The sequence below is a fragment of the Vanessa atalanta genome, chromosome Z (assembly GCF_905147765.1).
Source record: "Vanessa atalanta chromosome Z, ilVanAtal1.2, whole genome shotgun sequence".
In the NCBI taxonomy this organism is placed as follows: domain Eukaryota; kingdom Metazoa; phylum Arthropoda; class Insecta; order Lepidoptera; family Nymphalidae; genus Vanessa; species Vanessa atalanta.
Window position 1 is genome coordinate 2,637,023 of NC_061902.1, and position 25,071 is coordinate 2,662,093.

Below are 25,071 nucleotides of genomic sequence, written 5' to 3' on the forward strand. Positions count from 1 at the left end.
CGATTACTTATGGCTACATCTGTGACGCCAAGACTGCTTGCCTCTAATGGTTTTCCTAGCTTTGACAATGGCTCAGGGTACTTAAGGTCAATGTCAGATATTACCTACATCGAGAATCACGATAGCCTTAAAGAGGTTATGCCATTCATTTTCCAATCAATTCATGTAAAGTCGAGTTACCTCCACCAATTCTAATTCAGATCTACAGAAGGCTGTAAATCTTCTTGCCACCTTCAAATAAGTGTACATTGAGCACAAGCCCTAATCATTTTCAGTAGTTCTGCTAGAGGCCTCACGCCATTATCCATGACTAGAATGAAAGGATCACCTGATAATACTAAGTAATTAAACATGAAAAATAACATGCATATAAGAAATAATAACCATTTCTTACATTTTCTATATGCCACTAGTCTTGAAAACAAAGATTTTATGTCTTTGGTCGCTGTGATTACAATAGCATATTCATATATCAGACTGGAATACAAAAAAAAATAGTATTAATAATTCGGGGCATAATGTAATATCGGTGGGGCTACGTAGACGAAATTGCACGTAGCTGTACCACTAAGTAAGGGAGTTTATTTCGCAACGATACTCTGCGGTACATAACTCGAAATATTGTTAAATATCCTCATTCTATTTGTTTTAACGCCGATTTCGAAGAATAAAATAAAAACAAACAAAGGCAACCGAAAGGCTCCGATGGTTTTTAAATGAAATTGCAACTAGTTATTTTAGGGAAAGTTTTTTTTTTATATTATATTTATTTACGTACCTCTATATTTATTTATTTTGAACTAACAACTATACTAATACAATCAAATTAAACTTTAATTTTAAATATATGTACATATTTATATTTACATTATATTGACATGGATAAAAATAATAAAATACAAAAATATTTTTTTTTTACATATGGCTTATGGCATATGGCTTATGCATAAAAAGTAAATCCTATCTTCTTCCGTGTGGTTAAAGCTTGTTCATACCCAATGTCTTAAATTCTTGTCTTGGGTGTCAAATCGTAACAGACAGACCAATAGACAGAATTACTTTCGCCTTTATAATATTAGTAAAGATTAAATATTATTAGGCTTAGATTAAAATATTTAGCGTAAAATAAAAAATAAATTATATAATCGGATTATGAAATCATAAACAAGATCACTTAGGTAAAGAGGAAATGGTATTATTGATATATTTATAACATGGAAACTATCTAAATGTTTGCAAATACACTTGACGTCCTTTTCTACAGGTTAAAGTGAACTTGCAAGTTAGATACATATGACGAATAAAGGAATTGCAGTATGAGGTTAATTAAATGTGCAGCGTTAAAGCGTTCTTCGAGCGTTAACTTTATGCATTTGATTGAGAAAAAAGTTGGAATTGTAACACAATGCTTCGCTAATTCATGCTAACTCACGCTGAAAGTTAAATATCGGAGTCGAATAAAACTTTTCTGATACAAAAGGTTGCACTCATGTCGTACCGTGCTAGACGCGATATAAGATTTTTTTTTTATATCAAGCTAATATATAACTTCAACCATTATTGTCAACCCAACGTTGAAACTGAATTTTGAGCCAGTTCCTTCTCTTGAATTGAGATAAAATTATGCTATTGATAGAATGGTTCGAGATTGCCCAGTATTTTGAACACGTGAATCTTAACTGAAGGTAAGAAACTTAAACCCAGAAAAGCCCCTTTAAAATTAAATGTGCTTAATTTGTGTTTATAATTCATCAATGGAAAAAACCTCTGAAGTAACCTTACATGTGTCGTAACCTGCCACCAACACGTGGTTAAGTAAGCTAAAAAGCTATTTCTTAACGGGAAAATAATCCTTACTCCAGAAATGCTCTGTTACTTGACTTCATTAAAACAGATAGTAAATAAAATGTCATTTAAATAATATTATCAATTTATCTCTATATATCCTCTCTCGACACCAAAGAGCCAAAACTCAAGAAGTTAATTCAATGAATAATTCCAATATCCAATTACTGGCTCTCAGTAACAATCAATTTTTATATAATCCGCTTAACATCCTCGTACCCTTAAAAAATTTTTAATATGTACTATAATTAAAGGTGAACAGTTTTGTCCTAGATTTGTTCACATAGGTACTGACTTTGTTACAAACATGTGAAGCTTAATGTAATGCGTTTTCTCGACAACGACGTCGTAAGCCAAGAACCGGCCTCAAAGGAGACCCTTAAGACGTGCGTATTCTGAGTCTTTAAGTGAACTCCAACATCTGTCTTGAACCTTAGTACTAGCCATACCAAACCAATGACGCAAGGCTTGTCTTTATGGCGAATAGTTTTCACACTCTAACTATATAGAAATTACAATCAAAATAAGGTTTTATTTCTATAAATGAATAAAGGTTAAATCGAAGCATTCAAAGAAATTATTTTTGAAAGTTTTGTCCAGAACAAACACAGCTATTTTTTTTTTTCAAATGATTGCAATATCTCAATTTTTCGATGGTTTGTAAACTATAAAAGTCGAAAGTTTTAACGTTGTAGAGGAAGCCTTTCATTTTCCCGGAAAAATCCCTCGGATAACCGGAAGGATGGAGTTTTAGTTTTTCTTGTACAGTCGACTAAAAAGTTTAGCTTGCAGAGTTCGGTGAAGTTAGTAGCAACGGTGTTTAAAAAGTTACACTAAACCTTCAGTAACAATATGTGACCTAATATTTCTTTTGTAGACATTTACTTTATTAACAAGGAAATCGTCTTTAATATTTAAGTAAGTTAGGAAGTAGGATGTGTTACACTTTCGTGGCTCGGAAATCACGTAAAGCGATCCTACGTCTTATCCTCGTGTGTGTATACGAGTATATTATTTTTGTATGTGTTTTCCTTCACTACATATATCTAACTCAATACGATATTAACACTTAGATATCCAGTCACTAAATGACCAAAAACGTGTAAATATTCGTTAAAACCTTATTCTGAAAAAAATACATTTTACTCTTTATTCTCCCTTATGAATTGACGTGCTTTTAATTTTCACATATTCAATTTCATCACAATGCTTTTAGTCGTTAATTGTCGTTTTATCGTTTGTAATTGTATTAAAAAGCTATCCTACAAGAACCGCTCATTTACCGCAATAAAAGGAATTCTAGTTGTTATTCTACAGACTGAGATTTACAATTCCCATTTAAGACGGTATAGAACGAACATTCGCTGAAATCTTAACATATTTTGTGGGAATATTCAGTACAGTAACAGTCTACAACGTCCCACTGCTGGGTTAAGGCCTCATTTCTCTTCGAGGAAAAGTTTTAGAGACACATGTGGTAGAATTTTATTGAAATTAAGAATTATACAGAATTATACAGTTTTTCTTTCCTCGCGATGTTTTTCGTCACGCGCCGAGCACGAGATGAATTATAAAGACAAATAAAACACATAGAACTTCAGTGGTGTTTTCCTGAGTTTGAACTCGCAATTATCCGTTAAGATGCCCGCAATCTACCCCCTGCGCCATATCTGATAAAATATTATTTTATTTAAAACTTCTTTCGATTAAAAGTTTATATTTATAACGTTTTAGTAACATATTCCAACAATATTCTCTTCTGCAACTACTGTTCGCACTCATATAAATTAATTTATTTTTTTAATTTATAGATAAAATTAAATACGACCACTAATCAAAGATTTTATACCCTTTCTCAAGGATGGTCAAAGACATTTTCATGGCCGAAGTTGGATGGTACTTTAAGACTGCGTAATTAATTAGAGAATTGTACCAACAAATGAATTTTCGATGCCAACTTTAATTTACTTAATGAAAATATTTTATAAGAAAGTCTTACAAAAGTTTCTCGTTTATTATTTACATTTTAAAATCATAATATTTCAGTTTATTTTATTTTATTTCCGTTATTTATTTAAAGTTGACATTGACCGTGTCTGAATATTGATGTCGAATGCAACGTGTTCTGTATATATATTAATTGAATTTTATATGATGATAATCACTTATTGATCAATAATGTGTTTTATGTTACATTATATTTTGTTTTCTTCTTCCAAATGACAAATTACTAATGACAGAAAGAGAGAAAAATGATTACTTGGTTATTAATTTAAAATACAGTTATGTATGAAAGCAAAATTTATGTTAGTTTTAACGATCGTATCAGCTGTTGTGATTTTATTTTAATATTGAAGTAAAAGTCGAAATTTAAAATCCGTTTAACTATTATGATAATTTTATAAAATAATAATTAAATTAAATTCGTTATTTCTGATAAGAATGAACGCGGGCTGTAATTAAGAAGATACAATTCATTTTAATTATAATTATATATCGATTCGATCTTTAAAAAAATCCAAAAAAACTCATCAAACCTCTTTGCTGAATCTTGAATTTAAACGCTCTTACATTTCAATGTTTAGTTAAAATCCTTTTACTGAAACATTCAGCGAATACTTAGACTGATGTACGATGAAAAAGTTAATCAAAGATGTGTAATGTCATTCTTATATCAAATGTTTGACTAAATTAATTGAGTTCGTGTATAAGATTCTTATGATTAATTCCACTTAAACCTAAATAAATAACAGAAAGTAAGTAGGTCAGACTTGAGAAAAATATTGACAATTATTTATTTGACACTAATAGCAGTAAGGTTTATTATTAAATTGATTATCCGTATATAAAACAGCCACAAAACTAGTAGAATTCGACCGTGGTGTTATATCAGAAAGTTTAATTCGACAATGACTACAATAATTACAATGTACGATTGATACATGCAACAAAATATCGTATCACCGTAATTTCGCTGTCAATATTTTACGGTCGAGCATCGAGTGTTTTCTTACACAATAGATTTGATAATGGTCCTCCGTGCCTGTATTTAGACTGTCACTGGGTAGCCCAGTGTAATTACAGGATTCAATTTGTAGCACAACAATACTAAATATAGAAAATAAGTAAAGATTGGGTGCTACTAATTTAGATAGGCTTGCACAATACTATTAAAAGTTTGTATTTAGAAATAAAAAAAAAAATCAAATGATTTTGCAAAATTGTCAACGGCGCAATAGATTAAGTGCCCTCGCGGTGTGAAGGACATAAGTTCTACCCTGACTGATGCTAAATATTTAAATAATTAACTCCCTTAAAAGTGGCATTTTTGTTATTTAATAAATATCAAACTGTTTAAATAAATTATTTACAAATCGTGACTATGTAAAGTTATGCGTATGACCAAAATCCCCGCAGCATTTCCTTGTAAAATCAGAATTCCGATAATCTGGGCAACAAATTTATTATAAGTTCGAATAATATAGTGTGTAAAAAAATTGAGTTTGTGTTAATATATTACATTTAACGATAATTAAACGCAAAGAAGAAAAACTACTGACGTCAGAAACGTATGACACGAATATCAAAATTGACCTTGATATATACGACGTCATAAGTAATTTAACTTGTAAAAAACTTATCAAGTTAATTCCTCTATGGTTCCATTAACCAATCCATTCATATTCAGCGTTTCCTATAATAGAAAAGGATAAAGAGCGCAGTGAAAGACTGACCTAATATCATTAAGATAGCTTTAGTACTGTGGTCGCAATCCGTGCGCTGACCATTAAACTTAACGATTAAGTTGAACGTAGGTACCGTTAACCACTCAATACGAAATGTGTCATTATTTAACGAATATAATTAAATGTATTTGATGTAAAATTTAAGTATTATAGTCGTTGTTAATATATATATAATGCTTCGTTGATTTAGTGGTTAATTTGATGTCATCAGATATCGACTGTTTCGGTACTGTGATAGGCTTATGCAATATTTTAGATTCTTTTTCAAAGTATTGGAATTTTGTCCACCATAATATCTCGTTTCCGATGGTTAGTTTTTGGGATTGGTGTTTGACAATGCTAACAAGGAAATTACTTATGTTTCATATATATTAAAAGATGGCATTAGGACTCTGTTCCGACTTTATTCAAGATACATTTTAATTTTACTTAATAACAAAATGTTTACATAAACTTCCCAATGCTGGTCAAATGTCTATTCTTAACTCGAAGGTTTGAAGATTATTTCACTTTTTACGCTCCGTGGTTATTAAAATTGTTTTAAATACATAAATTACTTTAGTGTTTTTTTCATTATATCAGTAGGCGGACGAGCAAATGGGCCACTTGATGGTTAGTGGTCACCACCGCCCATAGACAACGGCGCTGTAAGAAATATTAAGCATTCCTTACATCACCAATGCGCCACCAACCTCAAGAACTAAGATGTTATGTCCCTTGTGCCTGTAGTTACACTGGCTCACTCACCCTTCAAACCGGAACACAACAATACTCAGTACTGCTGTTTGTAGAATTGATTTTCGGTAGAATATTTGATGAGTGGGTGGTACCTACCCAGACGAGCTTGCACAAAACCCTACCTCCAAGTATCCTTCTATATCGAACTGAAGTTATATATTTGCTATAATTTAGTGTAATAGAGTTCGGCCAAATATTATTTTATCACCATATATTATCTTTATAATTCGTCATTCGCTCGTTTGTAATAAAAATATTCGAATAATAAGAAGTAATTATTTTTTTTAGAACATTAATTATTATTAATGAGAAATTTAATATAAGATAATATATACGATAAAAAATATATATTTATGAAATACAGACCTACCGAGTTCGTTGCCTGTTCTTAGTAGAATCTAAATTCCAAATCGTTGTTATATTTATAATTAATTTAAACTAAAACGATTGAAAAAAAAAAATTAAATACTGATTACATTATTATACTTCCTCATATTGCGTTCAGCGGTGACAGGAGGGCTGGTTAATTTTTGCCCAGAGAATCTAAATAGTAATTCAAAGCTGTTAATAATAATTAATCTTTAATAACAAATCAAATAAAAAAATGAAAATATATTCAAAACGCTGTTCTTGAAAAAAACCTTGTGTCGTATCATACTTGTGAAATTTAACCAACCAATGCTGATGACCTATATTAAAATATAATAAAAATTATTCTAACGTGGGTTTTGGGCTAGTTCTGACATTATAGCCCTACAGAATTAATATATATATCGTTATATACATATACTGAAACTTCAATTAATACAAGTTTCAGTGAATAGGGAATTCGGACACAAAGTTACGGACCTATACATTGTTGAAGTTGATAGTTTTCATATACATATGTTAGTGTTAGCTGACTCTTGGACTATAAATCCAGACTTCATAACTTGAACTGCAGTCGAGTGGGGCGGTCCCAAATGAGGTGTTCAGCTCCTATACTATTAATATTATTTATGCTCAGTGAGAAGTCCCGGCGAGCGCGAATAAAGGTGGAGCGAGTATTCTTTCTAAGAAAATAAACTGAGATGTACATTTTTAAAAGTTGTTGAGAAAATAAGTAACGAAGCGTATAAAAATTCTTAAAGCACCCACAATTTTACGAATATTACATCATTTTTTCGCAAAGATTCAGCTGTATTATGAAAAAATATAATCCTGAGGCAATAACTTTACATAACAAATTTATTAATAAGATCTATTGATTATTTAATTGTTTAATTGAACATCTATACTATCTTATGTATTATATAAAATTAATGTTCTTTTTTTAAAATGTCTTTCGTTTCAATGGAACTCTGTAAAAAGTTTTCATAAATAACGCGGATTCAGTTTTCCAGTATATATCTGGTTTGATACATGTTGAGACATTAATTAAATTACATATAAAATATTTCAAATGGCTTAAATACAGTCCAGAGGATAATTAAATTTGTTATTTAAACAAATAAAACAATAAAGGATGAATAAATTTCATAAACACTAAAAGATAAACACGATTCTATTACATGAATATCGTACTGTTTGTGTGCCTCATTGTACACTCATCTATATAATTACCATCCATTCCAGTAAAGACCAGTTATTAAAACCAGTTCAAACCGGTTATTCAGTTAGCAACGCTACGTATTGTTTTGTTAATAATGTAACGTGAGAAAAACTAACGACGTACTGCGCCGTATTACGCTGTTGATGAGCGAGTCGGTATTATAACAAAGATAAATTTAACAGCTTAAATCCAATACTAAGCTAAAGGTCAAATTTGTTTTTTAATACTGATGGCTATGGCTTCTTTTTGCTCCAATAACTACCTATATAAAAATATCGAACAAAAATTGTGATAGAAACGACGGCATCGTATTAGCACCAACCAAGCCAGTGTCCTTACGCGTCGCCAATATTGGACCAAATTAAATAACTTGGCGTTGTTCCATTGGTGATAGGCACACCATTAAGCCTCGGCTGTGACTATTAGCGTCAATTCCCGTTTCAACCGCAATCTCTTTCGTGTCGACGTTTTATTATCGAACGAGTCAGCTTCCGTGTAATCCCAGGAGCTATACGGTGCAGCAAATTGTGCATTGTTACTCTGTTTGAAGTAATAAAACTGCACCTCTAGACGCGGTCAAGTGAACAGACGTACAGTTATCTACTGCTATAGTTGCAATATTACCTATAAGTAATTTAAATCTGTATATTTAAGTAAATATAATAGAATTTCTTTAGTGAAGTGAACTTATATTAACTGAAAGACTATGACATATTCTCGAAAATAAATGCACTAGCAATAGCTAGTTTGTTTGAAAAATAACCGGACTTTCCTAGCGATTCTTCTCGCGGTAGAATTTACCGGTAAAATAACCGATAGTAGCTTTACATTTAATTGATCCATGTAACAAGACTATTCAAAATGGCCCTTGGTTTTGATATTGAGACGGATAATTAACAAACATTACACTAACATTATTAAATAAATCACTCTTTATCACGTCTCTCCATTGCAGGAATTACGGCAGTAGTTAGCCACAGCCTTAAGTGGTAAAATAATATTTGTATCTGCTTGGTCTAGAAATTTAACGTGTTGAATTTATCCTAAATGATTCGGTTCTCAGTATAACTAATGAAAAGACTATAGTCCAATTCTAATCAACAAATTCTCAATTAATTTATATTCGAAACGTAAAATGTAATAATTATCAAAGACTCCGAGTTCAAAGGAAGTTATTGGCTGTGTCATGAATGGATGTCACAAATTGTCTGCCACAGTGAGGATTGTATTCCGTAGTACCATTCTGTAAGGACTCGTTTCATCTCCCACGAGTGAAATGTTAAATATCGACTAATAGTGATACGCAATATTGACGTTTATATATTATATACATAGTGAGGTATATCCTTTGCATGCATTTTCAAATTATGTCGTTTTTATGTCAAATCTAAGCATTGAATAATAAAATAAGCTAATTGCTATTTATTTTCATGAATATTTTTTTTTTCTTTTAAACTTTAAAGACATCCTGTACATAGCTTTAAAGAAGAAAAAAAATCATCTTGTATTCCAAATTATCATAACCAACCAACATTGATAAGATATAATTATTCACCGCAAGAAATAGCTTAAAAGAAAATATTACTGTTCCATAATTTATAGCGAAATAATATATCAAGAAATATCAGGATTAAACGCATACCTTTTTCGTGAAATTCAAAGTAAACAACTTGTAAGGGCTCGTTCAAAATGTGCAACTTGCAATTCGATGCAGAACTAAACTCTGTTTGAAGCAAGTGAGCGCGAATGGTGAAAGTTTAGAGGGTCTATCGGCGATTCAGTGTTTGCAAACTGTATCTATGAATACCTTTATGGAAATAGCAGTCAATAAATACGAAATATAATTTATGTTTAACAGTCTTATGATTGCTCGTTAGTCAATAACTGACTAGTTCGTGAGGCTGTGTAACCCATTGTTCCAGGTTAACTTCAAGAAGTTTTTAGTAGCGTGCACCGATGGTTGCTTTCGTGCTAGAACATTATATTTAACGCAGTCAACAATTCTCCTAAACAGGTGCCGTAACCGAAAACAGTCAAGAATAAATCATCGTTAAAGCTATGTTTGTATTATTATTATTTTAAATATAGGTGGAGAGCAAATGAAACGATTGATGCTTAGTAGTCATCATCGCATATAGAGGTTAGTTCTCTAAGAAATATTATCCATTCCTTATATCGCCAATGCACTACCAACCTTTGGAAGCTATAACCATGTACCTGTAGTTACACAGACTTACTCATCCTCCAAACGAGAACACAATAATACTAAATATTGCTGTTTGGGGGTAGAATATCTGATAAGTGAGAGGTATCAATCTATTCACGTACCACCGTCGTATCGTCCATATCGTACGTATCGTAAATCGTACCACCAAGTGAATATATTAAAGTAAATTATTTTAAGCCAATCAGGATAATGTACGATTAATTGGTTCTGTATCTAGAACAAATACATAAGATGCGCTTTATAGAAAATACTAACCGTCATGAGAATCGTAGATGTAAATCACATCCCTCCATCCGTAGTGCACTATTGTATCGACGATTGCCTTATGATAGTCAGGCCGCATGCTGACCGCGTGATCTATCAGTCCAGATGAAGGTGGTATTACCTGATAAAAACAGATAATTAACAAATTATAGATTTATTTATTTAAAACATAAAGAAATAACTCGATGTAAATTTTGCAAATATAAAATAATTAACAGAATGTTATCTAAAAGTCAAATCATCACCGATTAGAAGGTCTAATAAATTCATATAATTATAAATAAATTAATGTATTTATTAATAACAGCATGTATTATGTTTTAAATTCCGTAACAATTTCTGTGTGAGAGATCAATAATATAATTATTATTAGTATTAAAATGAATTTATCGTTATTGATCGAAACTTAACGGTCTCAGTTCGGACAAGTACACATTTTTCTCTTGTACTTGTATTTTCAATTTATATTCGATACTGTTCGATACCGTAAAAGTGTACGTAAATGTCGTCAGAAAAGTTACAAGATAAATAAAATCTGTCGTTTGTTGATCCATCAATCGGAAGTGAATCAACATGGTGACATAAGCTCTAACTTATCGACAGAATAGGACGCTTATATTAAAACAGTACATTTTGTATTAAAAACAGTTGCTGAATTAGAACGGCATCGGCTTCTCTAAATCAAGTGTGTTATTAAAGCGGCTTTATTTCTCAAGATAAATAAACCATGTTCTATAATTTTACCCGAGATAAACTATAAAGGCAAGCTTCATTAAAATAAGCAGTTTCCACATACTAATTACCTATGTCGGGGCTGCGGTCGAGTTATTAAATTTATTAATAACTCGACCAGAGTAACCGGGCCTGATTTTGCGTTTTCATTCTTGATACTAAGCCTTCCATAGTAAATTTAGCGTATATATATTTGTAAATAAATAGTTCGATAAAAAATATAGGGTTTTATAGCTATAAGCCGATTCGATTATTTAAATATAGTTTATAAATGTTTCATTACTAGCTACCAAACCCGACTTGGATCTATATGCATCACTATTGGTCGATATATTCTTTCCGATAACTTTAATAATTCTCATCATATTTCAGCCAATTTTAACATAATCTGTATTAATGAGTTATACACTTAAACCTTCCTTGTGCATCACTCCGTCCATTAGCGAAAACAGTATAGAAATCCGGTTGGTGGTTTTAAGTTGATTACGGGAGGACTTTATGTGTATTAAAGTAATGTTGGTTATTTGGCCAAGACAGATTCCAAAATTAAATAAGATGCTGACTGGTAATAAAGATATGCACGCACACAAAAAAAAAAAAAAAATAAATACAGATACAACAAAGTTTCGGGTACAAATATAACAATAAAAAGACAGATTCCGAAGTATCAATAATCAACAGTAGCTACTTTGCTTTTATTCAACAGATTTTTAGGAATTACGAAACCAATGTCAGGTTTTGTTTTGATTTAATTTCATTGCAATCTGACGACGTCTGATCACACGTTTTACTTTTATTTTCTTTTACACGGTCATATCGCCGTTCTCTAGCCGGCCAGTTGCTTTTTTCAAACGTAACAATTTAGTAAATTACGAATCAAGAATCCTCTTTAATTTTCTGCACAACTACGGCTGACGCTCGTCAAAATAAGACCAAAAATCGGCTTACGCTATTAATATATAAGATTTTTATTACACTTTTGTAATATAATAAATATTACAAAAGTGTCTTAACCATATAAAATACTTTGAGTTATGTTATTTACTCGTCTCATGGATGTATGGCATCAACCACTGTACTCTTAGAGACTGTTCTACAGCAGATTGGTCTCCCGGTTCCTTAAGAATCTTAAAATAACTTTTATACTATAATTACATTGAGAATAATGAATAAAATATATTATAATTAAAATGATATTTTATTGTGTTATAGCTAATTTCAAAACATAATTTTAACGGGTCGTGTTGTAAAACAAATATTTAACTACGTACATTATTAAATAATAATGTATGAATATTTCAATACATAAGAGAAGAATTTACAGAAAATTACAAGTATTTAATCCGATAGATAGATTCCTATCTATCGCTGAGCAACGAAATTAAGAAAAGAATGATTGTCAGCAGAATCGGAACGACGTTTTAGTCCGATTTTTTATCGAAAAGATTCATAGGTATTCATTAAACTGAATGCTTTTTAACGTCCTACATTGCGAGAATTCTTTTCCGAATATTCTATATTTCGATAAATGTAAATGATTTCTTCATATGAATTTACTTGGTGGTAGGGCTTCGTGCAAGTAAAGTATTCTACCGCCAAATAGCAATTAGTATCGTTGTGTTTCGGCTTAAAGGATGAGTGAGTCAGTGTAACTAGAGATACAGAGGATATATTAGCTTAGTTAGCAAGGTATGTGACGCATTAAAGATGTAAAAATGTTTTGAATTTCTTACGGGGCCTTAAGCTGAATTTCATTATAATTTGTTGAGTTGAGTCTATCAAAAGTAATACTAACTTACAGTTAAAGCACACATTCGCAATTATTTTAGGCACGTATGTTTGAACACTTGTATGTAAACATGATCACCTAAAACGTATTTCAGTATATATATATTTTTTTATTTCCTCGGTATTGAATTAATAGCGTGGTCTGGTTTCTGTTATTATTTTATAGTTTTTAGGTTTTATGTTATTCAGCGTCAAAATTGATATTCACTACGAGTTCATTTTACAACTAGGTTATTTGCTAAAATTACCTTTACTATATATAACATGTACAAGATAGGTTGATCTTTTTGACAGATGTAAATTTTTCTGATCGACATAGCTTTGCAATGACAAACATATTATTTTTTTAATTTAATGATTTTAAAAATAAAAAAAATATATTTTAAAAATCTAGGCACGCGGTAGCGTGTCAGCCAAGTATAAGTAACAGAACTGAGAAAACAGAAGGCGAGCAGCACCGTGTGTAATACATATAACACAAAAAAACCTAAAGATTCAAGCGTTATTCGAAAATTTAAAGACTTTTTCTATTATATATTATTGCTTCAAAGTATAATTTAAATAGAAACCCTGAAAATAATAGACGCTTGCACAATGTTACATCGGTCGGACGGTAGGGACGCGAATAACAAGCAGTAACTGTTTCAAATATCGATTACAAAAATCCTTATTAAAGATTATTGTTAAGTTATTGTTACGAACGGGGTTCCTTTTGGTTGGGGTCTTTTTAGCTGGTATAACTATTTTTAGAAAAAAAAGTTAAAAAAAATATTCTAATTTGAATTACGCATTCCATCGTTTCATCGACATAATTAGCCCGTATTTCAATAGATCAAGATAACTTGAACAGGGTATAATAGTGATATAATTAATTTATATTCCAAGAATCAAATTAAAGATATATTGATGTAAATATTAATTATTTTTCATGGAAACATACGATAACAAATAATACCGATGTTTGTACAATTAGCTTTAACGCGGTCAAACGTGTATTTTCTACAGCGAAAACATTTTCATTCAAAGGAACATATTATAAATAATTTATTAAATTATTTAATACTTTTGTGACAAGTTTCATATGCTATAATTAAAGTCGGATTATTTATGCTAATATTAACGTAATACGCTTTATTGTTTTTTAATTATTTAGCTGCTTAGTTGAAAAGACTTGCCTTGTATGTATTTAAAAAAAAAACACCAAAAAAAATACTTTATTCATTTAGTAAAAATCTATTGAAAAGTTGCTCTCTTTTAATAAAATGACTTAAATATACACTTGAAGAGTATTAGTGAAATATTCGTAGATGATGTTTAAGGTGATCCCGAAAGTGAATGCAACTAAAAAGCAATAAAACGTCCTGAATCAGAAACTCTCTTTGAAACAAACTAACAGGTTCTTATATTTTATTATTCACGATGTACGTTAAGTGTGAAGTTGAAATGTGATAAGACTTACCTTCTCAGGAAACCACGGAGTGACAAACGGCATTTGGAAGGTATTCGTATAAGAGTGCAGAGTGTCAAATGATTCAGGTGTCACGGCGCCCAACATCGCGAATACACCGCGAGCGAATTGATTGCAAACTGTAAAAGAAAGAAAAATATTCATTGTAACGTACACGATACGTAAATTTAAATTGTGCTAGTATTTAGTCCACACGTTATTATAAATAATTAATTAATCTTAGATTCTACGGTTAACAGTGACCTTAGCTAAGGAAGTACGGTGTGTTTAAAAATATTTAAGATTAAAAGTGAACAAAAAGAAAATTTAGAACGTATGTTTACTTGGTGGTAGGGCTTTGTGCAAGCCCGTCTGGGTAGGCACCACCCAGTATATATAGCAGAATATGTAATATATAGCAGTACTCAATATTATCGTATTTCGGTTTTAAGGCAGGCACAAGGGACATAACATCTTAGTTCCCAAGGTTGAGGGCGCATTGCGCAAGGAATGGTTAATATTTCTCACGTGGTGACCACTTTCCATCAGGTGGTTAAAAATAGTTATTGTAAACATATAACATAATTAACGCAAAAGGTGATGTACGTATATATAATTATGTACGATATAGTTTTATAGTAAACTATTCAGTTAGTGTAACGCGACTTTACTCGCGCGAAATTTGTAAAACTTTAGAGCACACAAACTTACACCCCCTCGAAGTTTTACCTACATAGATAAAACAATAATAGATTAAAAAGGATAAGGGGTAATAAAGGGGTAGATTAAAAAGGAATATTTTTTATCAAAATTGGTTCAGCGGTTTGAGTGTAAGTAAAAGACAGCGTTACGCTAGCATTTATAATATTACTGGTATAGGGAATTTCAAACAGAGACGATCACTTAATGTGTCTTAAATTCAAAATATACTTTATTCAAGTAGGCTTTTACAAACACTTTCGAATCGTCATTTAACAAACTATTTAAAGTAAAGCTACTACCGGTTCAGAACGTGGATTCTACCGAGAAGAACCGGCAAGAAACTCAGTAGTTATTCTTTTCCAAATATAAAAATTCAGTCATGTTAGTTCAAATACAATTTGATATGCATGTTATGTCTCCTGCCTGGAAGTCAACAAGCATTAACTACACGCTTATTTATCATCTATATAATCTTGTATCGAATAATATGCCTTCTTTACTAATGTATTTTTTACAAATGACTTGAATCTATGAAACGACAAAGTTAAAAAACTCTGCGGAATTTTATTATAGAAGCATTACAAATCTTATATATTAATAGCGTAAGCCGATTTTTGTCCCAGTGTTATGAGATAACAATTCTCGATTACAATTTACTAAATTGTAACAATTTAACAAAAACAATGTAACAGCAATTATAGTTGTTATCGATATTGTTTTTTGTAATGCAGTGTAATGTAATACGTATAATTTTATTGAAATTACACTGTGATAAAGAAATACTTTTCATATTTATCCGTTACTGAAATCAAATATATTTTTATATAAGTTAATTAATACACAAACTTATACGACCGTTGTTAGTTAGTTTTATTCAAAGTAAATGTATCGTCAAACGAAACCGAGAAGCGAAAACGCAAAATATTAACGCTATTTATATCAAAGGAACTCCTTTTTGAATATAAATTACGTTGTATGAGTCGGAAACCGTCTTAATCTTATTTAGAAATTTTTAAAGCTTAAAAACTTTTTGGTATTTCTATATTTTGTAAGTAAGTTAAGTGGCGACAGCTTGCAAATATCTTTTTTTCCTCTTGAGGATTGGGTTTGAGGGGAATTTCGTACTTTGCTTCAACATGTGATATAATTTTAGTCGACAAGTGCACTTACATTAAATAAATTATAAAAATAGTACCTTTAATAATTTTATATTAACCCGCGATGTTTGGTTTAGATATTGTTACATACACTGAACCATATCAGATGAAGTAAATATGAGATAAATTATAATACTACTACCGGAGCCAGGGTTTTATGACGTCCGGGTATCCACCCACTCATCATACATAGTCCTGCCAAGTATAATGTATCGATTTAAAAGGTGTGAGCCAGTATAATTACATCCAAAAGAGACATAACATCTTAGCTCCCAAGGTTGGTGGCGATGTAAGAATTAGTTAATATTTCTTACAGCTCTTTAGCGCTGCCCATAGATATTAGTCCATTGGCACTGGTGAACATTGACCTATCAGGTTGCTTATTTGCCTGTCCATAAAACTATATCACAAAAAAACTGCTCTCAAAACCTGCTTTCAACTTGTGTTTCAACTAGAGAGATTAGCTAACTGTTCGAGACATTGCATTGTACAAGTGTGAACGTAAGCAAGTACAAAGTCTATTCAAAAATTATAACTATTGAAAAATATCAATGAGTAATTCCTCTTTTGTTTAGTGAAGGAAAACATAGTGACGAATCCTGAATATGTAGGAACTGTGTTATACTTTGTAGGCTCATTGTAGCAGCTCTGAACTTTGTCCTCAAATGGAAAGGCCCGATGGTAAAAAGTTATTGTCTTATTGTTTCGATCTCAAGTTATAATTTTGTGAATTGATTTCTTTATAGTATTGAGAATAAATACTTTAACATATTATAATAAACAGTCATGTTGCTTAGATTTTTCACGATAAACAAAAGACACACCGTACAGTCGAGTGTTTATCGCCTTCGCTTGTCATCCCTCTAATAAATGACGTCACGTCTTTTAATAAGCAATTAAAAGACTTCGAATGTTACCTATATCGGTTGTCAATTATATGTGCTTAGTCGTAAGTTATGTAACTAGCACAATAAATAAATATCTATAAATAAATATACAAGTTTCAGGATCATTCTACAGTCGTGCAGATGGTGGACTTATGATCCTTCTAATGTAAATACAAATGCTTCAAATCTGACAATGCATAATTAACGTCCTGTCGTTGGTATGGGCGACGCTGATTACAAATCATCTTCTGGACTCGTTTACCACCTAATAATATAAAAAATAACAGATACTTTTAAAGTATAAAAATAAAAATAATAATAGCACTAACAGTGATTTTGATTGACTATTTATTATTTATTAGCAGCCTGTAAATTTCCCACTGCTGGGCTAAATGGCCTCCTCTCCCTTGAGGAGAAGGTTTGGGGGATATTCCACCACGCTGTTCCAATGCGGGTTGGTGGAATACACATGTGGCAGAATTTCGTTGAAATTAGACACATGCAGGTTTCCTCACGATGTTTTCCTTCACCGCCGAGCACGAGATGAATTATAAACACAAATTAAGCACATGAAAATTCAGTGGTGCCTGCCTGGGTTTGAACCCGAAATCATCGGTTAAGATGCACGCGTTCTAACCAATGGGCTAATAACTTATAATCGTTACAAAGTTTTTTTTGCCTGAATTTTCTCATCCTGTATTCGCACATTGATAGGATGAATAGGATGAAATCTTCATTATAAATGTTGTACAAAGTTTAAATGAAATCGGAAGTCAATTTACATTAGGGCATACAATAATCCACCAATATTAAACTCACCTACATAAAATTTTGCCTCTATATTCACTTATTAGAAGGCACCTATAACAAACTAATTATTGCAAGCTGTACTCGCAAGTACAATTTCGTACTAATAAGATGAAAGGCTTACTTCAACATGAGAACGTTATTAAAGATACGTAGTTCATCAACTGATGAAGGTTTGGCAATATTTATACAAAGGAGTTTAATTTTGTGTACAACTGTTTGCTGGTAGGTTTTTGTGCAAGTTCGTCTGAATATTATCACCCACTAATCACATATAGAACCGCCAACAAATACTTTAGTTTTGTTTGTATACCGTCAGTTTTAAGGGTTACGTGAGTCAGTGTCACTACTGTCACGAGATACATAACATCTCATTTGCTAAGATTGGTCCATTGACAGTGTATGGGATGATTAATTTCCCTTACATAGTCACTTACTACCAATAAATCTATTTACCTCTATTTATATTAGTAAAAAAGGGACGCTTTGTTGAAAGGGCATATATTCACTTAACGCTTTGAATTTGTATCCTAATATATATATATATATATATTAGTTGACGACATTAACATATACTATTAAAGTCTTCCCAGTATTCAAATAATTGTCTAAAATCCTAATTGATAATTTAAATTTTTTATTATATTTCTTAAGCATTATATTCTTAATGAAGCCGTCATGAGAATTCCAAACTGGCTATCGATATTTCGTTATTTCCCAACCGACAGCACCTCCGTTCACCGTAATTACACTCTAACACAATTATCTTAAAAGCCTGTCGCTGGAGAGAAATTTAATGAACTCGGTAATAGAGTGAATTGTCTTAAATTTAATCTACCTCCATTTTTTGTGACGGAGGTGGAATTTTTTTCCTCATTCCTAATGCATACACTTACTTACGCTTTTATAGTAATTAAACTATTGTTTATATTTAATTATAAAAGTAATCGGTCGTTAACATTTTCTATTAAAGAAGAAGCAATAATGTATACGAACGTATATTCCTTTCATTCTAACGTCAATGTTTTAATTTTTTAGATAATATTATCTATCTCTTTCTTGTGGAAAAAAATATCGGAAAATAAATATAAAAATGATTATTTCTTTGTTTGGACTAATAGATCAAATCGATTAATGTCAAGAACTTTAACGAGAGAATCGATTAATAATAATAGTAAACATGTTTATATCGAATGTTCTAATGTATGTGTATATAGTCAGTGGTACACGTCGTATTGCATCTGGACCAGAGAGGTTGTGAGTCGTGAGGGATTGAAGTGGATACGCTTAAATCTTAAGTCGCATCGTTGTTGTAGTGGTGATAAATGACCCGATGTTTGAGAGGTATGCCAGTTTGATTGATAGAACAATTATCGGACATTTCTGAATTATTAAGCGTGTTGCGTTTATTGTCGTCATTATATGCCTGCTTTCGATAAATTTAAACTAAAAGAGAATCGATTTGGTAGAGGGCTGTAGCCGCTAAAGTGATTTCAAGTGGTTTTTTGCAATCATACGTTTTCTTGACAGCAGTCTTGCCCTTTGCCTCGTACGCGGTACTCTTTACAATCAATTTTATGTCAATATTTTCAATAATTTTCTTATATTGTATGTTTAAAGAGCCAAATTTAAAATAAACGATTAGTCTTCTAGAAAATATTTTTTTAATCAAAACGAAATGCGTATGAATACAGCCTAGTGCTCAGAAAACTTTCGATTATAATAGTGAGAAATTTAAATGTCATCTGAAAAAGTAGTCTTCGCATGAAACCCTAAAGAAAAATACAAATATCGCCTACCTCTTTAAATGAGTGAGCGACATCGTCATAATCCGGGACAAAAAGGAAGGTTGTTTATTCCAACATATATTGAATCTATCGCTGCCTCAGGCAGTCATTAGTCCTTAGCACCGTTGATTAAATTGAATTTTCATGTAGCTAAATAATCGAATCAAACATAAAGGAAAAAACCTAAATAAATTACACATCGTGACGAAATGAAAATTCGCATTTCGGTAAATACATACTCCATTAACCGAAAACCGTATTATCATTTACGTTTATGATTAAGCATTAGCGCTCGTGGTTTCCTCTTACATGACTGTATGAATATAACGGTATATACTAGTTGCGTGTTGCAGATTTTACTGCAGAAAATTTCATCAAATAATCATTTTGCGGTTGATTACAAATTTTGCAATATTTGCTCGTTTAGGGTATATTGTTCGATATTTATTAACTTATCACCGATGTGATCGTTTTACAAACATTATCACTAATTAATAGTCGTATAATTATCATTTATGACTGTTATCATATTTTTGGAATGAATATTAACAATGAAAGCGATGACAAAAATGATCAAGGCGCAGAATTAACGCTTTTTTGTTTCGATATCCACTGAACTGAGTGCTAATTTTTCGGTCAGAGTGCTATTAGTTTATCTATACTGACTCAGATAGTGCCGTGTCGCTATGTCATTTTATTAGACATATAAAAACAGTCACAAGGAACAGACGTAAAATCATAACATGTCAAATTTCACATCGTGTCTCTGAGAGCAACGAACTTTTATAAATTAAATATGATTTGTCGTTCATTCGAGTTATAAAACAATGAAAAAAATTATAATTATTTTTTAGATGATAATTTAAATGATATTACTAATGCTAAACTAATATTTTATTTACATCTACAGAAACTAACTAAGTCAGTAAGTTTGTCTCGATAAAACCTCACAACCAAAATTGTTTTTTTTATACATATGTACATTAGAAAAAAAAAAACAAACAAATAATTTCAGTTGATATTTGAATTACACTGAGTCTAAAAGAAAATTGATTATATCTACAATATAACCAAAGAAGAAGTAAAAAATAAATAAAATAAGTGATACTGTTGAGAATCGTAAAAACAAATAATTGATTACAATATTTTAAATTGACGACCTCCATGGTCGAGTAGTGTGTACACCGGTTTTCATGGGTACGCCACTCCGAGGTCCTGGGTTCGATTCCCGGCCGAGTCGATGTAGAAAAAGTGCATTAGTTTTCTACGTTGTCTTGGGTCTGGGTGTTTGTGGTACCGTCGTTACTTCTGATTTTCATAACACAAGTGCTTTAGCTACTTACATTGGGATCAGAGTAATGTATATGATGTTGTCCAATATTTATTATTTATTATTATTATTATTAAATTGACACGTTCAAAAATAACAAAATACTGTTTTGATATAACTTGAGCCAATGTGTAGAACATTATATCAAAGTACATCCAGCAACAATTAGATAATCATACGTCCAATAAGACATATTATTATGTACATATAAATTAATGTGTCTACTGTACATACAATCGTCATATATCAGAGGTATTATCATAGATTGGAATGTAGACATTAGCCATTTCTCTGGAAGACATATGCGTTACAGAATATTAAGAATGACTAAATGATATACAAGAATTTCAATGATAACTTTGCAATAAAATGTAAACTGCAAAAAACCCGACAGCGTACCATATTACAATTTATGAGGACGTCACGAAGAAAAAATTACTATAAAGTAATAAAAAAATAAATATTTTACTGTATAGGTTTTTTCGTATAGGGTTGGGTACCAAACTCTATCGCAAGGTCTATACAAATTATAGGTAGAAGAACAAATATAAATTTTTTTTTTTTAGCTAGAAAAGTTGAAATTCTCGGCTTTTCTCTATTATAATATGCATGTATTATACATATTCTTCTTGAATCGCTCTGTTTATTGTCAAAATCCATTGCGGAGCTTAAAGGATCTAAGCGTACAGTTGGCGGGAAGCGATTTTATTCTATACTATGTATGATATGTAAAAATCTCTAAAGAGCAATTTAATGAGGAACGAATAGTTTGTCGAGATGGAATAATTATTAATAAAAAAATGGTTGAGAGCCGAGATGGCCGAGTGGTTAGAACGCGTGCATCTTAACCGATGATTTCGGGACCAAACCCGCGCTCCAGCAGGCTCCACTGAATTTTCAGGTGCTTAATTTGTGTTTATAATTATTCTTGTGCTCGACGATGAAAGAAAACAGCGTGAGGAATCCTGTATGTGTCTAATTTCAAGCAAATTCTGCCACATGTGTATCCCACCAACCCGAATTGGAGCAGCGTGGAATATGCTCCAAACCTTCTCCTCAAAGGGAGAGGAGGCCTTAGCCCAGCAGTGGGAAATTTACAGTCTGCTAATGTAATGTGTAAAAGCAAAAGGTTTAATGACTACTATATTCAATGCGTATGAAGATACGGATTGAAGATATTACTAGAGATACAAATAAATCGAATTACATTAGAAGGAAAATACCACGGAATTATTCGTTACATAAACTGGCAGTTCAATTAAATTTTAATAATGAAATTTAAGATTATGTACAGCTGAATTAATGAATTCTTCTTAGTAATTAAGAGTGAAAAAAATATTTCCAATAATAAAACACACGCAGTTTTAGTCGTTTTAATTTCATTAAATAAGCCAGTGATATACGGAAAGGGGATCGGAGCTAATTTGCCAAGCGCTACTAGTTTACAGAAAAAAGTATACCGAGGCATTTAAATTTCGAGAGACAAGTTAATAACCCAATAAAAACTTTCACAGCACCATTTAAAGGACTAGATACCAGAAAAAGTAGCAGACAGTTCGGAGGACCGCAGAGGTCTACAAAGTGCTCCTCATTAGAGAAAATAGGCGCCTCCGCGGTCCCCGTTCATCCTCTTACGGGTAATTTGCTTTTGTTTCTGCTTTTAATTTCCGTGTCAGTATTTACGTATTGTTCTCATTTTTCCGAGAGATACGAAATATGTTCGCCATTTTTTTTTCCACCCGGCCTCCTTTCACGGTATCTCGGAGCAATGACCGCTGGTATTACCACGATAAGTTTTATGCTTGCTTTCAAGAAATGCCGATAGGGATTTGTCTTTTGTTATAAGAAAAAAAAAATCAAAAGTGCCATCCGAAAAGATGTTCTTTTTAAGTTATAAGTTCGACATAGAAACATCGTTAATTTTTTTCTATACAAAAAAAAAAGTAAAGAAAAGTTGCGTCAAAGTTAAAATAAATATTATCTCTGAAATGAATAATGAAAAATCTAATAAAATATTCTATAACTTCTGAAGTAACTTAATAATTAGCTGAAAGAAAAAATATAAGAACATCCGAAAATGTATTACTGAACATTAGTCGGCAGGTTTAAAAGCTACATGGAGTTGTTATTGTTGGAATGTCTTCATAAACGCTCTGTATTTTTCTCGAAAGTTTCTTAATGTTAAGGTAACTAGGGAGTTGTAAAAACCGTACCTTCATAACCATAACGTACGCATAACACTTCAAGACATTCATAGGTACGTCAATTTTGTTAAACATTTATGTATACGAGTACTTTTTCAAACTGCAAGCTTATTTAATTTACAAAACACTTTAAATTTATACTTTATTTATTTTTAAAAGCATTAATAGTCTGATACTATCGTAGATATATATGTATCTTTTTAATCATAGGTCTTAATTCGCTCACAAACACCCCACACCAATTTTCTCTAAGTTGACATTACAAGCTAAGCTTATGTAAAATGATATATGATCAATAATACCTTTTCCGGTAATCCGTCAATATGGAATTCTATTATTTAATAGTAGTTTCTCGAAGTGGAGAGGGCTCAAAGGCTCTTACTAAAAGGCATGTTTCTCAAAAATTATCGCTACCACACAGATGGACTCTTTAAATACGCTGAATTATTAACAGTAGGAAAAAGATATGTACTGCATTAGGTTGTAAAAGACCCTTCCTTATTTCCAGAGTAACGCTAAAAGTAAAAGAAATTGTGTAATAAGTACTTGGAGAACAAAAATTAAATTACCTAATCGACAATTTACAATTCAATCTCCGTATATTCACAACGAATCAAACAAGTTCTTATAATTCTACCCGTTAAATTACAATAAGTTTAAAAAAAATATTGACAAATTACTCACTAGACTTAAGCTAGAATTAAATAGAAAGTTTATTATAAAGAGTTTCTTAGCACACATACAAACATACACACACATACTCATTCATACTCATACACACAGGCTTACAAATCCTAGGTTTGATCTAACTTATTTTTATCGTTTTAGAAGATTGTACATACATTTATTTATTTTTTTATAATGCAAGAGCGGGCCATTCTAACACATGTGCTAGTAACTTACTAGGAAGGACTCCTAAACTGTTATAGATTAAGTATTGTATGTAACTGTAATATGTATGTATATGTATCTCTAAAATGATACGAAAAATGTATAAGGAATGCTAAATTAAACAATGGACAGTCGTTGCACATTTTTGGTTTCGTGTTATGTGCGACACCAATCAAATAGGCTTTGGAGTGGACTGCGTTCGTGTCTTCTATTTGGGAAGCACGTTGAAACGACTAAATTTTCGCTTCAATATCGGAAACATTCTTCGTCGTTCTTTGTAACAAATTTATATTCGTCATTCCATCCTTTTAATCACTTAGTCATTTCCATTTCCATTTAAAATTATGAAATATTAATCAAAGAAATTTAAGAACAAGTTCATTGATGTCTATTCTCTTGTTAATTTGTTTTTTTTTTATCAATCATAAATTTTACGGTAAATGAACTTCTCAGTAAAAAAATGGCCTTATGTGTCAAAGCTAAAATATGTAATTGAAAAATACTCAACGGAAAATGATACCGTAGAGATAACTTCGTTAAAAATATAAATCTATTTGCAACTACGTGTTTTTATATGCATACGAATATTATAAATGCGTCTGTCATAGTATGTAAGCATAAATGCTTAACCCATTTTGACGAAACAAAGAAAGGACCTAAGTTACTTTTGTAATTTACCAGAGGGGGTAAAATTGAGGAGATACGAGAAGGTATGTATTATTATTATTCTAGCTATAGTTTTTGTTGTATTGTCATTCGTGAAGGGTAATAACAAAATGACAATTTCAACCATGCACATTTTACAAAAATAAAGAATGTGTAAATTACAATGAAATAAAACTTACATCTATGTTTTTATAAGAAAAAAGTTATAAAAACAAAAAGGCTCGGATACACTTTCGCATTAAAATTCAAAGACGCCCTCATC

At 31.3% G+C, this 25,071-nt stretch overlaps 1 protein-coding gene across 1 annotated transcript in view; it reads right to left on the reverse strand.

Annotated features, from left to right (window-relative positions):
• Positions 1 to 25,071, reverse strand: part of LOC125075890 (glutamate receptor 1-like) — a 132,833-nt gene that overhangs the window by 62,711 nt on the left and 45,051 nt on the right. The window contains exons 3-4 of the mRNA XM_047687730.1: positions 14,391 to 14,518; positions 10,403 to 10,532 (exon numbers count right to left, since the gene is read on the reverse strand). Coding sequence (XP_047543686.1) covers positions 10,403 to 10,532; positions 14,391 to 14,518 — 258 coding nt within the window. The remainder of the gene's footprint in view (positions 1 to 10,402; positions 10,533 to 14,390; positions 14,519 to 25,071) is intronic.